This window comes from Marmota monax, unplaced genomic scaffold, assembly GCF_021218885.2.
Source record: "Marmota monax isolate L192 unplaced genomic scaffold, Marmota_monax_Labrador192_F-V1.1 WCK01_AAM20220418_F8-fsc00117, whole genome shotgun sequence".
Classification (NCBI taxonomy): Eukaryota; Metazoa; Chordata; class Mammalia; order Rodentia; family Sciuridae; genus Marmota; species Marmota monax.
This window is the reverse complement of record NW_026693023.1, coordinates 5336860-5352599: the sequence shown is the minus strand read 5'-3', so window position 1 is coordinate 5352599 and position 15740 is coordinate 5336860. Positions and strand designations below refer to the sequence as shown.

The following is a 15740-nucleotide window of genomic DNA, read 5'->3' as shown; positions in this document are numbered from 1 at the left end:
TAGTCTGTTTGATTGAGGTTAAACACAATAGTCTAGTGGTTCTTGTATTAAACAGCCCAGCGTCATAAGATTCCCTTCTGGGTTTTATGCCAATGAGCACATTGGAAACAAATGAACCTTTCATTAAGAATACCCTCATGAGGGAGAAGGGCAAAGTGCTTCGGACTTGAAAACTGCAAAGTACCAGTCTAGGCAGAATTATTAAAACAACGGTCAAGTCAGAGACAGTATGTAGATTCTCTTGCTTATGCATCAGGCATAATGAGAGAGATGAAAGAGACTTTGGAGGCTTTCTCCCCCCCTCCTTTATTTTATAGACAAAGGAAGAGAGATTAATATCTTATAAATAGCCTTTAGCTCATGGTGACTTGCTTTGTTCCAAAGACCACTTTTAGATACTCCTCAAGGCATTCTAAAAGTAAGGCATGGCATGTGTGCTAAAATGGTCAGGGTCCTTCAGTGAGAACAAACTGTTTTTATGTGGGGAAGGACTTCATCAAAGAATGATAGTAGTGCTGGGTGTGGTGGTGCTGACCTGTGTTCCCAGCAACTCAGGAGGCTGAGCCTAGATGATGACTACTTCAAGGCCAGTTTTAGCCACGTGGATCCTGTCTCAACAACAGCAACATGTCTAGGCTCAGTAGTAGAGCATCCTTGGGTTCAATCCCCCATACTGAAAACACACACACACATATCTATATACATATGAAGTATTGCCTAGAACCTTCAGAAGGTCCAAGAGCCATACTAGCCTCCTAAGTAGTCAGAACCAATGTCCAATCACACCATGGGAAAATGTGCACTTGGCAACACCCAACACCCAGGGTAAAGGTGTAACCAGAAGGTCACAACTAGAAGATGGGATAGAGGACCATTATTTTGGGTGCCCAAAGAGCTGGGTGCCTCCAAGATTGTCCTATCCACAGGAAGATTTCCACATGAACACCTACCCATTTGCTCAAGTATCCCTCCCATCTGGTATGGGAACACATGAGTTCAAAGATCTGACTGCAGAGATGACTAGATAAGTCATTTTGGTTGTCTTTCTAGATTTGGTCTTAGATATGTGAGACTTAAAGTGAGACCTCAAATTTGTGAGGCATCAAATGTTAGGAAAAGTGATAAATGTCTGACTGTATTAAGGGGGGCTTCTTAAAATACCCTTGATTTCCAGGTGGGCATATAGAAACAAGAGCAACAATCTCTTTCTCTAGACACTGACCCTCACCTCATCACCCCATAACCTGGTTTCAAATTCTTGTTTGACTTTGCCACACTTTATCATCCAGAAAATATATTCTTTCATTCTGTTTCTAATGATCAGTTATTGACAAAAATGACTTTGTGCTGTGCAGAAAGAAGAGAACCTTCTCCTTAGCCACACTGCATCAACTAAGGCCCTTGACCTTGAGTTTTCTAATTCCAGCAACAGTCTGACTCCTTGGTGAGGTTAAAAACAAGGATAGTGACTGGCATGCAATGGCTCAAGGCAAGAATCTGTCCATTGTTTAGCTCTAGGGCCTTAATTCTCAAAGACATTGAATTATTTCAAGCAGGCTGTTTACCTTGATGTGAGCAGAATTAGCCTTAGACACTAAGCCTTTATGGCAAGTTTTATTGTCCAAGGCAAATATAACCTGTTAAGATTTACAGGCTTTATTAACAGCAATAACCATTTTATAGCCAACATCAGTAAATCAGGGTTTATTGAGAACTCTACAATTTTAATCTGTGGAAAACCATTAAAATGTCGGATTTTCACTGGACATAATTTCTAACTTTTATGAAAGATAGATTTTCCATTTAATTGGGGAGTATAAAAAAGTGCAGTGTGGGATAATGAATTGTTTTGAAAAGAGCAAATTGGTTTTAGCTAAACAACAAGTGTCAAACACTAAACTTGCTACCTCTACTTAGAACGGCCCAAGGTTAAGGTTAAATGCAGCAGCAGAGATGAGTACGTTCTAGCACATCCAGCTGTGAGGAGAAGCTCTTGGGATTTAAGAAGGCTTGGGTTATCATCAATCCATATTTTAGGTATTTTGCAAAAAATATGTATGACCTATTATTTCACCCAAACCAGTGTGTAATAAGTCTGGTGACAACTTTGAGGTTCATATCACATTTTCCTTAAGTGTTCTGTAACAATAATATTCATAAGACACTTCAATGGTGGTAAGTAAGAGTCACCAGCATATGTCAATAACTAATTCTTCCATGTGATAAATTACAAAAGATAAAAGCTATTGGGGTATTTCTGCTCTTTGAAGTACATAAGACAAGACTAGAAGGGAGGGCTAGAGCTCAAGGCAGTCTGGAGGGAGGGGGTTGTAGCAGCTTCCTCCTCCTTCTTAGGGCTGTAAACATGTTAGATATTACAAGACTTCACATTTTTTTCTCTTGTTCTCCAATCACAACAGGGGCTTGCCTCTTTCTGTGAGATTGAAAGCTTCATGAAGCTTTAAAATGAAAGAACAACAACAGAAATCAGCAATGTGTGCCATTTATTTGGTGCTAGAAACTAGGTTGTTCTTCATATTTTTAATGATTTTTTTCCTCTTTGTCTCAGAGGAATCCTACAAGAAATATGTCTCCCATTTTCAGATGAGGAAACTAAGGTTTAGGGTTGCTAGTAGGTTGCCATAGGTAACAGCTTTACGAAATCCTTGTCTGGGTGGGATACTGAGTCTGCGTGACTCCAAAGCTTTACCACATCATGTTACAGTTACAGACACTGGTTCTGCTCCTACAAGGTCCACACCCTACTGATAGATACTGGAGAAATAACTCCACGGTACCAACAGCACTCTGGACTCATCAGAGTAAATCTGGACCTTCCTGACAAAGTGATCTGTCAGGGCCATGGCCAAACAGGAAAATTTGGAATGAGGGTAGATATTACTCTTGGTTCTCTTACTTCCCTTTTATATGTTCCTTTTTCCTCTCCAACATGGCCTCCTATAGGTAACTTTGAGCATCTGATTCCCTCCTGCTTCATAGAAGAACATCAAATCCAGTCTCCTTGTCCTTGGAAGGAGAGAAGACTCCAAAGACATCCAGCCTGTCCCAGAAATCAACTCCCAAAGCCTGTCCTCTGTTCTTAGTTTTATTCTCAGGTTCCCTTTTATTCAAAACAGGACCCATAGAATATAAAGCAAATCTATAACTTCTATGGATGGAATTTGGGCATCAACAACAGGCAGGTATGCTATCAGTTGAACTAGGGGTTCATGAGCTTCTAAAAGGCTTGGAGAAACTAACTAAATCCAGTCTCATTAAAAATCAAAAACAAAACCAAAAACCCCCAATCAATTAAAGAAAGAAAAAAAAATCTGAACTTTAAAGTTAAGTTGGTTTAACGCCAAGATCCAAGACGCCTGGTAGTCGGAGAGCTTAGGCAAAGTAATCTGAGAGTTTATACAAGTTCTCATAAGACAGATTTGGAAATCCCAATAGTTTTCCAGCATCTCATAGCATTCTGAAACTTAAGTAAAATAACACAGAGAAACCACTTACCACAATGCCTGGCATGTAAGGACATTCCATAAATGGCAGCTTTATTTTCTTATTATGCAAACTATTTTTTTTTGGACATATATATGGTTTGGTTGCCAAGGATGTCTTTCTGGGAGATGGTAATTATATATGTTGTAAAATAAGATTAGGACTTGTCTACAAAATGACTTTTAATATGTGAAGTGGGAGACTGCCTATTGCACTGAGGGACAAAGCCAGCTGATAGCTTTGGTTTTAAATGCACATTTCCTTCCAGTGATGACACCATGACCCTCTCAGGAGGAGAAGGGAACCAAGTGATGGTTTAAAGAGGATGAAATGTGGCCTGCAAAGGGTAGATAGATAGCTGACAATATTTCACAGTGGCAAATACTTGACTGACCATTTCCAAACACAGTCCCCAGTGAATGCCATACTGGAAAGTCATCAACTACAGGGCCCTCCTGCCACTGTGAAGTCACCCAGCAGAATGATAAATTTTCAGTGACCTGAAGATCACACAACAGGCACTGGCAGACATCTCTACTCTGAGGAGAGACTCCAGTCGTGTAACCATGTGAAGATTTTATTATCCTTCTCCATCTCTGCCTTCTTTTAGTTTTCTTTTCTCATTCTGTCTTTCCTTCAACAAAAACACAAGTGGTGAAGGTAATAACTTACTGCACAGGCTACTGCTGTAAGCAAAAGTACTGTTAAATATTTGCACACAGATACAGATAGAATCCACCTCATAAAGAAGTGGAATTCCAAAACAACTCAAGTGTTTGGAAATGGGCTACTTTCCCACATTAAGATGATGCTATGAATGTCTCTTAGAACCTTATAATGGTCTACTTAACCCACCATGTAGGGGAAAACTTTCCGTATCCATCTGTAATACAAAATTGGAAAAACAAAGTTTGTCCCCCGACTTAGATCAGAATTTGCTTTAAACCCTCCTTAGACCCACCTATTTCTTGAATTAGATGTCTATTTAATTTTAGCTATCCAAGCTCTGTAATTTCTTTTTTTTTTTAAATTTTTTAGTTGTAGTTGGACACAATACCTTTATTTTATTTATTTGTTTTTATGTGATGCTGAGGATCCAACTGAGGGCCTCACATGTGTTAGGCAAGCACTCTACCGCTGAACCCCAACCCCAACCCTGTAATTTCTTCCTAAAAACGTATAGAGTGTTAAAATAAAATGTGATATGATATGAAAGGTAGAATAAGAATTGAACAGGGCTAAGATGATACCCTACCCCCCCAAATTCATGTATACCTGAACCTATAAATGAGGCTTTATTTGGAAATTGGGTCTTTGCAGATGTTGGTGAACCAGAATATTAAGATGAGGCCATATTGGAATGGTGCGAACTATACCCCATAGCTGGTATCATATTAAGAAGGAGAAAAGTCAGACATGCATAAATGGAGAGAGGAGAATGACGTGTGCAGGAGGAGGTAGAGGCTGGAGTGATGTGATTGCAAGCCAAGGGAAGCCAAGGATTGCCAACAACCACCAGAAGGTAGGAAAGAAGCATGGAGCAGATTCTCTTTCAAGGCTCCCAGAAGGAAGGAAGCCGATGACACCTTGGTTTAAGACATTTAAGCTCCAGAATGGTGAAAAATAAATTCCTATGGTTTATAAGAATCCCAGTTCATGGTAATTTGTTATGGTATCCCTAGGAAATAAATTTAGGAAATGAGTACCTGGTTTGTCAATGTGTCAGAAAATAGGTACAAGAAAATTTGCTTTCTTCCTGATATGGCTGTATTGAGTTCTCTCCTTGTTAATTAACTCTCCCAAATGTTTTTTCACAGACATTGGATTATCCTGCTTTGTTTCTCACAGTTACTCCTAAAAGGCACCATCAGAAGCAAATGAAGGAAGAAAATGGACTGAGCCAATGGATGGAACTCATCTGCTTTGATGGACAGAATGTTGGGCAAGGAAAAAGGAGGAATGTGAACAAAGCTGCTTCTGAGCTTCGGATGCTTCTAAGCAGTTGAACAGAGAGCCACTGTTTATTTCCCAGAGGCTCTTCCATTATTCACAGGAATGCCTCCACCTGCCACAGTCCTAAATGGACTCAAAGTTCTCACTACTCAGGAACTGACTACACTGTTTTGGAAGATGCTTCAATGTATGTGCACATGTGTGCATTTTTGTGTTGGAGTGACATGCCTGCATTCACATTGACTTTCATGGATGCATTTTTGTTTTAAAAATTTTTTTATTTGTTTTTAGATATACATGACAGAGTGTATTTTGACATATTACACAGACATAGAGTATAATGTATTCAATTAGGATCTCATTCTTGACATTGTACATGATGTGGAGTTTCAGTGGTCATGGATTTATATATAAATATAGAAAGTTAGGCCTGATTCATTCTACCATCTTTCCTATTCTCATCCCACTCCTTTCCCTTCATTACCTTTTGTCTAATCCAATAAACTTCTATTCTCTGCCCCTCTTGTTGTATGTGAGCAACCATATCAAAGAGAACATTTGACTTTTGGGTTTTTAGGATTGTCTTATTTCACTTAACATAAGATTCTCCAGATCCATCCATTTACCAACAAAAGTCATAAAGTCATCCTTTTTATGGTTGAGTAATATTCTGTTCTGTATATATACACTATATTTTCTTTATCCATTCACATGGATGCATTTTTGGCCAAGAAATGTTTTTGCTGTTGGGTATTACTTTACCATACTATACATTCTTTACTCTTTTCTTTTTAAAATTTATGTCTTCAAAGAGCAAGTGGGAAAAGTTCTCCTCACTGGCTTTTATCCAGTAATGAGAGAAAAACACATAAAAAATAATCATATCAGAAATCTAGTAAATTTCACAATTTTTATAATGGGCTAATTCTGATACAACATCAATTATTCATCAACAAATTTAGAAAACTAGTTTTCATTCATAATCAAAAAATATTATTGATATGTGTGAACTTTAAATGTTATTAGATATTTATAAATTGCTCTCCTGAAAGATTGCCTAAATTTGAAGTTTCATTTTTGTGTTTAAGAACAGAACTTGGTAAATATCTGTTCAATATATATGAGAATGAGTACCTATTTCTTCATGTTCTTGTCAACAATAACCATTGTTGAATTTTAAGATGTTTATCTGGTAGATGAAAAGTGATACATTATTGCTTTAATTTGCACATCTGTAATTGTGAGTGATGTTGAACACTTTGATTTTACTTATTTGCTGGTCAGTTACATTTTATTTTCTAAAAAACTGTCTTTTGTGTCCATTGTCCATTTTCTATTGAGTGATTTGTGTTTTCTTATAAATTTTTTATGGGCTGTGCCATAGACTGAATATTTATTTCTCCTAAGAATTCATACATTGAAACCAAATCCCTAGTGTAATGGTTGGAGGCGGCACCTCTGGGTCATTACTACTACTACTACTACTACTACTACTACAACAATTATTATTATTATTATTATTATTATTATTATTATTATTATTATTATTATTATTGGTGTCCTTATTAGAGAGACTCCAAAGTGTTTGTACCTTCTGCCATGAGAGGTTATGGTAGAAGATAGCTGTCTATGATCAGAAAATGGACCACTAGACACTGAATCTGCAGGCTTCTTGACCTTGGATTTGCAGCCTGCAGAAATGTAAGAAAAAAAAAGAATTTCTGTTGTTGACAAGATACTCAGTTTATGCTATTCTGTTGCAGCAGTATAAACTGATTAAGACAGCTTACAAAAAAATTATTCATAGAGCATTTCAATGTTAGAAGTACTTTCACATTTTAAAATTTAATTCCTATTTTAATTGATAATGATATATATTTATTGTGTACAACATGTTTTTAAATATGTAAAACTGTGGAATGGCAAAATTGAGCTAATTAATATATGCATTGCTTCATACACTTATCCTTTCTTGTGGAAAGAACACTTAAAAGCTACTCTATCAATTTTCAAGCACATGATTATTGATATTAACTACAGTCACCATGTTGTGCAACAGATCTCTTGAACTTATGTCTTATAACTAAAATTTTGTGTCCTTAGACCTTACCCCAGTATTCTACTCTTTGCTTCTCTGATGTTAACTCTCCAGATTGCACACATAAATTATATCACGTGGCATTTGTCATTGTTTCACTTTATATAATGTCCTAGTTCATTGATGTTGTCAAAATTGAAAGAATCCTTTTCTAAGGTTAAACAGTATTCCATCACGTACACACTATTTTTTTATTCATCTATCTGTCATTGAAAACATAGGGTAATTCCCTGCCTTGGCTGTTGTGATTAATGTTGCAAGGAACATGATAATGCACATATTTCATTTCCTTAGGATATATACCTGTTAGTGGTATTGCTATTTTTTAAATTTCGAGGAACCTCCACACTGTTTTTCATAATGCCTATACTAATTTTCATTCCCACCAACAGCATGCAAAACTTCTCTCTTCTCCGCATCCTCGCCAGCACTTGTTATCTTTTGATAAAAGTCTGGAGAGGCAGTGTTTTATGTTCTGGAATTGTACAGATGAACAAAAGAAACAAAAATTCCCCTTGTGGAAATTAAATTCCAGTGGGGAAGACAGAAAATCTGCAATGTAAATACAGTATGTTTGCGATAAGTGACAAAAAGAAAATACAAAGCAAGGGAAAGGGCTCAGGAGTAGAGGTTGTGGAGTGGGAAGTGACATTTTCAACAGGGTCCAGGAAAGACCTCACCAAGCAAGCCCAGAGACTTACACATTTGGTTACATCCTTCTGAGACACATCACACCTGAAGCAGACTGAGAGCCCAGTGTGGCTGTAGTGACTCAAGTGAAGAAGGTAAGATCATAGCAAGCCAGACTGTGAGGGCCTTTTATAAGGTACCCAAACCAACTTTTTCTATGAGTGGCTAAAATACATTTGGAGAATTCAAAACAAAGAAACAGAGTTCTTTAAGTAGTTGCAAGACCTTTAGTAGGTCATTGATCTGAACATCAGTTTTCCAGCCCCTTAAATACAAAGGTAGAACCAGGCAATATCTAAGCTTTCCTCCAGCTATAAAAATTGATTCTAGACATTTAGAGTATGTGGGGTTCCCATAAGAAAATTGCTAATAAAAAAAATTAGCTTCCCCCCCCCCTCATTCTTCTCTATGGCTGTGAAAGTCAACGATGGCGACCCAGCACAGAATTGGAAGGAAACCTGAGTGGACCAGGGGATTGTCTACGTGGGAGGTGTGACAGTAACTGAACATTACTGTGCAAGAACCACTTATAAATTGAGACTTTGAGAGATGGGTAGTGACAGTGCAGACTTACTGATAAGTTAAGTCGACTCCCAGGAGCATGGGGTATGTCCTAAAACAGATTGAAATATTTACCTGCAGAATAACACCCTGCCTGGGAAAACAGGGCTCACTCTTTGTAGGCTTAAAAAGGCAGTAAAAGAAGATCAACATCTTTTTGCTCCACATTAAATAAAAACCTAAAAATAAGCATTTTCCTTTCTAATCATTTCATACCACACATGGCGTGTGCACTTTAATTTTCAAGTCCGTTTACTTCATTTCTATGAACCATTTGAGCTTTGAATAGTGTCCACCCAGCATGATTTCTGTCTGAATGTGCAAGTGTGTGTGTTTTTCATTCCCTCTTTCCTTTGTCTTCCCAATTGCAACATCCCATAGCTATTTTAGCTAAAACGCAAGACAAAGCCTATTTTGTTTTGTTTTGATTTTTAAATATATCTACTTCTCAGTGACTAAACTATAGCTCCAGACACAGCTTTTTAGTTTCACACAGAAGAATTGCAACTGGACCATTTACTGCTAAACTCAAGCCAATGTTTATAAATTATGTAATTTCTACAAAGCATGCTTTGCTTCTTTGTCCCCTCCCCCAACAATAATGAGATTACTAGTCTATGAGAACATCTTTCAGATGTGGCTAAAAGATTTAGAAAGCCTTCACTGCTCTCATAGTGTATTTTTTGTCACCATTGTATTTTAACAATATAGAAGAAGTTCTATAAAACATGCCAGATGTAAAAAAAAAAACAGTGACCCTGGATTCCAGATGCCTCACTGTGAAGGAAGGACACCAGATCAGAGACCTGTGGCTTCATCACATTTCATGTCCCTAACGCCAGTACAGTGTTACAATGTAAAAAGTGCTCATGTGGGTTCTTGTTCTATGAACAAGTGATGACGGAGCAGCCCCCCAGTGAGGCACAAGACTAGGGGATTACCACCTCCCCTTTGCACTTTTCACATGGTTTTGCCTTTCGAAGATCAAATATAATCCATAAGCTGATGTGCAGATGAGGGGGCCCTAGCTGGGGACACAGGATAATACCTGCATCAACTGAAGCCACTGGAGGCAAGATTGCACATCAGATGCTACCCACACTGCCTACCAATAAGAGATTGGATGGGAGACTCCCACTTGCTTCTCTATCCTCTTCTCTTCAGTTTCTTAAACATCTCCTGCAACTGGGTTCAGGCAGGAAGAATACCAGATACAGACTCTACTACTGCACTTATTATAGTCACCCAAGTCTCTGGCGTCCCTCCTAGGAACAGCCTGGTTCTGAGAGCCCCTCTTACCTCGGCAGCAGGGACGCCCTCCGGCGGACGGCAGTGGAGCACTATCATGCCTTCAATGGGAACCTCCCTTCCTTGTGGATCTTGTTCAAAGTTTTTCCGTAAATCTGTGAAGAAGTATGAGAAATATGATGATTTTCTCTAGGCTGATATTATTCACATTTGTTCTAACTACATGAATCATTGAGCTCAATGTCACATCTTTGATGCCCAGAAACAAGTCACTTGTCCAGGAGTTCCAGAAAAAGAGCATAGTTTCCAAATACTGAGAAACACGGTAGAAAAACACCTTAATAAAACTGCTCCTAATGTTCTCTATCCGTGTGAAGGATAAATAAAATTACTGGGGGACAGGGAAAAGAGAACCTCAGCATTTCATGAATCTTTGCCAGCATTATCTGCTTAGCATCTGATGAGACACTGGGCCTAATAAATTGCCATCCACAGCCATTATACAGTTGAGATGCACATGATGTTTTTTATTAACTAAAGAATGCGTTATTAATCTATAACCTCTGTCATTCCCATAAACCTCGAGGGGGCTCAGGAAGATGGTAATAGAGTGAGATCACCTATTAGTTGTTTTATTTATAACCAGGGAGAAGGGGCAACATTCAGCCACAACAAAATCTATAACCTATCCAACCAAACATATAATTAAAAAATACAATACCCTTCAGTCAAATAGCAATGCTGGGTATTTGGGTAGTGCCCTTCACGGAGGGCTTGAGGCACTTTGCAAACAAGCTGCACTATTAACCTTTTACACACGGAAGGGTGACGCTTTAAGAGGTTAATTGGCTTGCCAGTGGTCACAAAGAGCATCAATGCCAGGGAGAGAAAAAATATCCACTAAGCTTCCTGACACCCAGTCTGACTGTCAACCAGCAAAGCCTCCTAAAGGAAAAGAACAACACAGGGACAGCTCAGCCAGAGACAGCTTCATTTGCATTGCTCTCTCCTTGAGCATATGCTTCATTAAAAAAGGTAGGGAGTTGGCCTTTGCTTCCTGGAAGGTGTCACGCTAACATACTCATCATCTTCTGGTATAAAGGTAATTCCTGCTGTCACCTGAATGCATGGGACAGTGGAGCCAAGACAGGTTGTTTACAAGTCTTCCTCGAATTAGAAGATTTCCCCCTCCCTCCCTGACAATATATTTTTCTTCAAATTGAGTATCTCAAATTACGGGCTGTAGATTTATTGATTTAATTTTCTTCAGTGCTTACAATAACATGAAATATGTTCCCTTTAAGGAGCAGAGCTCCAGAATCAGTTACATCTTTATAAATTGTATAAATACATTAAACTCCCTTTTAGCAAGTCAAAAACACTCAATGAATAACAAGCACCACAATACACGAATTCACTTTCCTCAGAGTTTTACTCTTAATGGTTTTCCTCCCAGAGGCAACTGATGTCTTTAGTCAGTAGCAGGGCCATATATTCAGAGGACTTCATGAACATATTGATGGCAAAAGATCTCAAAAGGACTCAAATTGCAACCAGGTGACAAGATCCATCCTCACATTTCTCTGCTGTCCCCTGAGTTGCAGAGCCAGCTTGTATCCAAATTCTGTGGCTAATTTCCTCAGCCCGTTATGATCTAGGACTTCTGACTCCAAGTGTGAAGAATTCCTGTAACTCACAACAAAACCTGACTGACAGTACTGTGAGTAAACCTAAGAATTAGAAATCCTGAACGTCCTGCAGGTAGGATTTGACCACTGATCCTCCTCTGCTGTGCAATGAGGGATATCTCAGTCAAAACTCTCTTCTCCATAGGACCTGGTCACTTATCAGAACTATATCAAATCTATCAGAGAGAGAGTGATTGTAACATATGAGACATCTGTTTGCTAATGGAAGGATTTGTCGTGTGTGTGTGTGTGTGTGTGTGTGAGAGAGAGAGAGAGAGAGAGAGAGAGAGATTTTTTTTGTGTGTATGTGTGTGTGTGTGTGTGTGTGTATGTGTGAGAGCGATGTTTTGTTTTCACTTTTTTTTTCCTTCTTGTTTTGGTCACTGTGTTTTCATTTGGTGCTGCTAAAATGATGGTTGAAGTTTTGAAAAATAATCTGTATCAACCAGGTGAAGTATATAAAACTAATAGTGGAAATTTCTATTTATTGTCTAATTCTATTTCATTTTTTTGCACAATAGAAACAGAAAGTGTAATAAATGCTTAGTTTCTGGTTTTCTCCACATTTAACTACACTGGTGGGTGAAAAGAAAACAAGCCATTTATCTTTCCCATTCCCAGGAGATAGATAATTAAATATGCATATAAAAAGGGGAAAACCCTGAATTGACACTGGGACCCAGGAAAGGGAATACCCATAAACGAGGCACTTGGAGGAATTTCTGGTAGACCTCATGCAGGAAAGATCACTCTGAAAAAAGGACCAAGCCAACCTGCTATGCTATCGAAGGGACATTCAAACTCATGCGAAGAAAAGATTTCCAACAGGGAAGCACATACTTACTTTCCAATGTGCAGACAAAAAGATTACAGATTAAAGGCAATGAAGGAGGGTCATAGAACAGGAGGGATGTCATATATGCCTGAAGATATGATAGAGGATTAACGTCATAAGTGATGATGGGCAGCTGATCAGGCACTGGGCATCACATTCGGTGAGAAACTCGACAATCGCTGCCTACACCTGATCCTTGTGTGATGTCACTGACTCCTGAGGAGGACCAACACCTGAATGCTAAGAAGGGTCAACCTAGAGACAAACTCTTGCTAGGTACTAATTATGCCAAAACTAAAACTTGGGGAAATCAACTTTTGGACACGGGCAAATGCTTCCAGCTCTACCCATGATTGTCACCACAGGTCCCTCAACCGAATTAGTTTCTGAATAGGCATTCTAAACACTGTTATCACCTATGTTCCTTCCAAGGCTTGAAAGACTCAGACAGGAGCCTGTGTATTTTCTAATAGTAGAGAAAACATTCCTAGCTCTGTGAAAAAGAACTACACTACAAAAAAAGAAAACAAGAGAGAGAAATGAATTACAGTAGATGGGGTAGAGAGAGAAGATGGGAGGGGAGGGGAGGGGGGATAGTAGAGGATAGGAAAGGCAGCAGAATACAACAGACACTAGTATGGCAGTATGTAAAAAGTAGATGTGTAACCGATGTGAATCTGCAATATGTATATGGGGTAAAAATGGGAGTTCATTATCTGCTTGAATCAAATGTATGAAATACAATATGTCAAGAGCTTTGTAATGTTTTGAACAACTAATAATAATAAAAAAACAAGTAAAAAAAAAGAAGACATCATAAAATTGCAATTAAATATCTTCCTCTAAGAAGACAAGAAGACAGACTCTTTTTTTTTTGGACAATTTCTAATTCAATTTCTTTAAAGTTAAAAGGCAACAGCAACTGAGAAGCAAGAGTGGGGAATTATGAGAGGGATAATATCTGAGATCAATAAACTGCCAATATTAAGAAAAGAAACATAACTGCTGAATTAGAAACAGACACAAACACACATATTTAGGTTAGGGATTTATGCATTTCTGTTTATATATAACATAAGTAGCATACAATATGTGTATAGCATTGCAAAAAACAGAACCGATGAAATAGAAGCCAGGTCTGTCAGTCAGGATTCATCCAGTAAAACAGAAAGGACACTAGTTGTTTTAACAGAAATTATGGACACAAGAAACTGGAGGATCAACAAGGAAAGGGAGAATAGCAGGAAGCAGATCCTGTTTGGGGGATGGGGATGGGAGGACACACAGAAAAAGCCAGAGATATTAAACTCTGAAGCTTAAAGGGCATCCAAACACCCATGAAGAGGACACTGGGCAGCCGGTGCTCAGGGACTTGGGTAGAGGAACTGAGGAGTGGAGACTCACACTCAAAGCTTGCTGCACCCAAAGCCTGCTGCTAGCATCTCTAAGGAGCACAAGGCAGCTGGCTCTCGGAGAGTTTTGTAAAAACCAGCTGGAATCAAGAAGCAACTTGCACTTCCAGGATGAAGAAAATCTGCTGAGGTGATGCTGACAGGGAGAGAAAATGAACAGCACATGTTCTTTCTCCCTCTTCCTCATGTTCAGCCCCTGCTGCTGCCTTTTTGGTAGAACTTTAATGGGAGCCAGAATCTAGCACAGGAGTCCCAGCCCCAGCTCCAGAAATCATGGGTCAGCAGGAGTAGAGACAGGCATTCACTGTGTCAGGAAGCAACTTGATGCAGTCTAAGAAATGTCCTCTAGCAAGGCACTTATAATGACTTGCTCCATATCTGTTTCCTTGTTATGTTAGATCATCAGTTCTGTGAAGGTGAGTTCTATGTGTGAGAAGCACTTCCCTTTATTTTTAGTGTCTCTTGCAAAATCTGATACAGAGAATAAATACACAATAAATACATGAGGAATACATGAGGCAAGAGGAGGTGATAAAGTGTTAATGACATTGCCAGAAAAAGGATGAAATAAATGACAAAGATAATGTGCAGATAGAGCAGTACAGTACTATGCATAATAGGGATTTTTAAAAGGGCACAACAAGCTGAGAAAAAAATCAATTTAATAATGATAATAATTCTCTGAGCTGGAAAAGGACTTGCGTTTCCAGAAGGGATCATAGGATACAAAGAAAAAAATAGCATTTAAAAGAAAAAAAATACTTACATATATCCCTAGTTGACACTTTTAATTTTAATAAATTAATACAATTGTGAAAGTAATAATTTCACAAGTATTTTTTTTCAAAAAATAAGTAAAAAAAGTAATTAATAATGTAGTAAAAACCAGGATATGCCATGATTTCCTTGTATCACTATATATCATATTTCGATTCATCACATTCCTTGTTCTGGTTTTAGAAAATAAGCTTAGGCGTTAATTTTCTATTTCTAAACATGGTTATGATTCATGAGTAAAATAATAAAAATATAGTGTCAGAGACAACATAGGGCCAAGAAATTATGATCCCTCTTATATATCCTTTCTGAAAAGGAAACATTACCTTCTCCAATAATCTATCAGAAAACAAGTCAAAGTAAGAGATTGAGTATTTAGAAGTTGTAGTTTTAAAAAACTTGGCAGCAGGCAATACCATTTAAAAGTTTTAAATATAAATACTTTAAAAATAGAATTAATAAAAATCCAACAAATCTGGAAATAGAAATGTACAATACATCATAAACATGTGTAATAACTAATAATGTGGAATTAAACTGCTGTATCAGATGTTCCAGACTTCATGAGCAACTGAGGAAGGTGGTTAGGCACTAGAGCCTGTTTATCTGTTTGAATTCTGAGAATGCCACTCATTAGAACCTCGACACTTTTCTTTTTCTGAGTCTTTTTCTTTTTCTTAATGTGAAGCATAAGACTTTGATATGCAAATATATTTAATATTTGTATTTATTATTTTATTTTTTATTTGTTTGTTTTAGATATACATGGCAGTAGAATGTATTTTGGCATATGATAAATACATAGAGTACAACTTCCCATTTTTGTGGTTGTACATGAAGCGGAGTTACACTGGTCATGTATTCACATACAAACATTAGGGAGTTACATCTGATTCATTCTACTGTCCCTTCCCTTCATTCCCCTTAGCACCTTGACTCTTAATTATCTTTAATCTCCCTTTGCCTCAGTTTCC

General features: G+C 38.0%; 1 protein-coding gene across 8 annotated transcripts in view; it reads right to left on the bottom strand.

Moving 5' to 3' along the window:
* Nucleotides 1-15740, bottom strand: part of Unc5d (unc-5 netrin receptor D) — a 524947-nt gene that overhangs the window by 178317 nt on the left and 330890 nt on the right. For all 8 annotated transcript variants that reach the window (XM_058582323.1, XM_046453286.2, XM_058582325.1 and 5 more), the window contains exon 4: nt 10106-10209. In XM_058582323.1, the coding sequence (XP_058438306.1) occupies nt 10106-10209 (104 nt within the window). The remainder of the gene's footprint in view (nt 1-10105; nt 10210-15740) is intronic.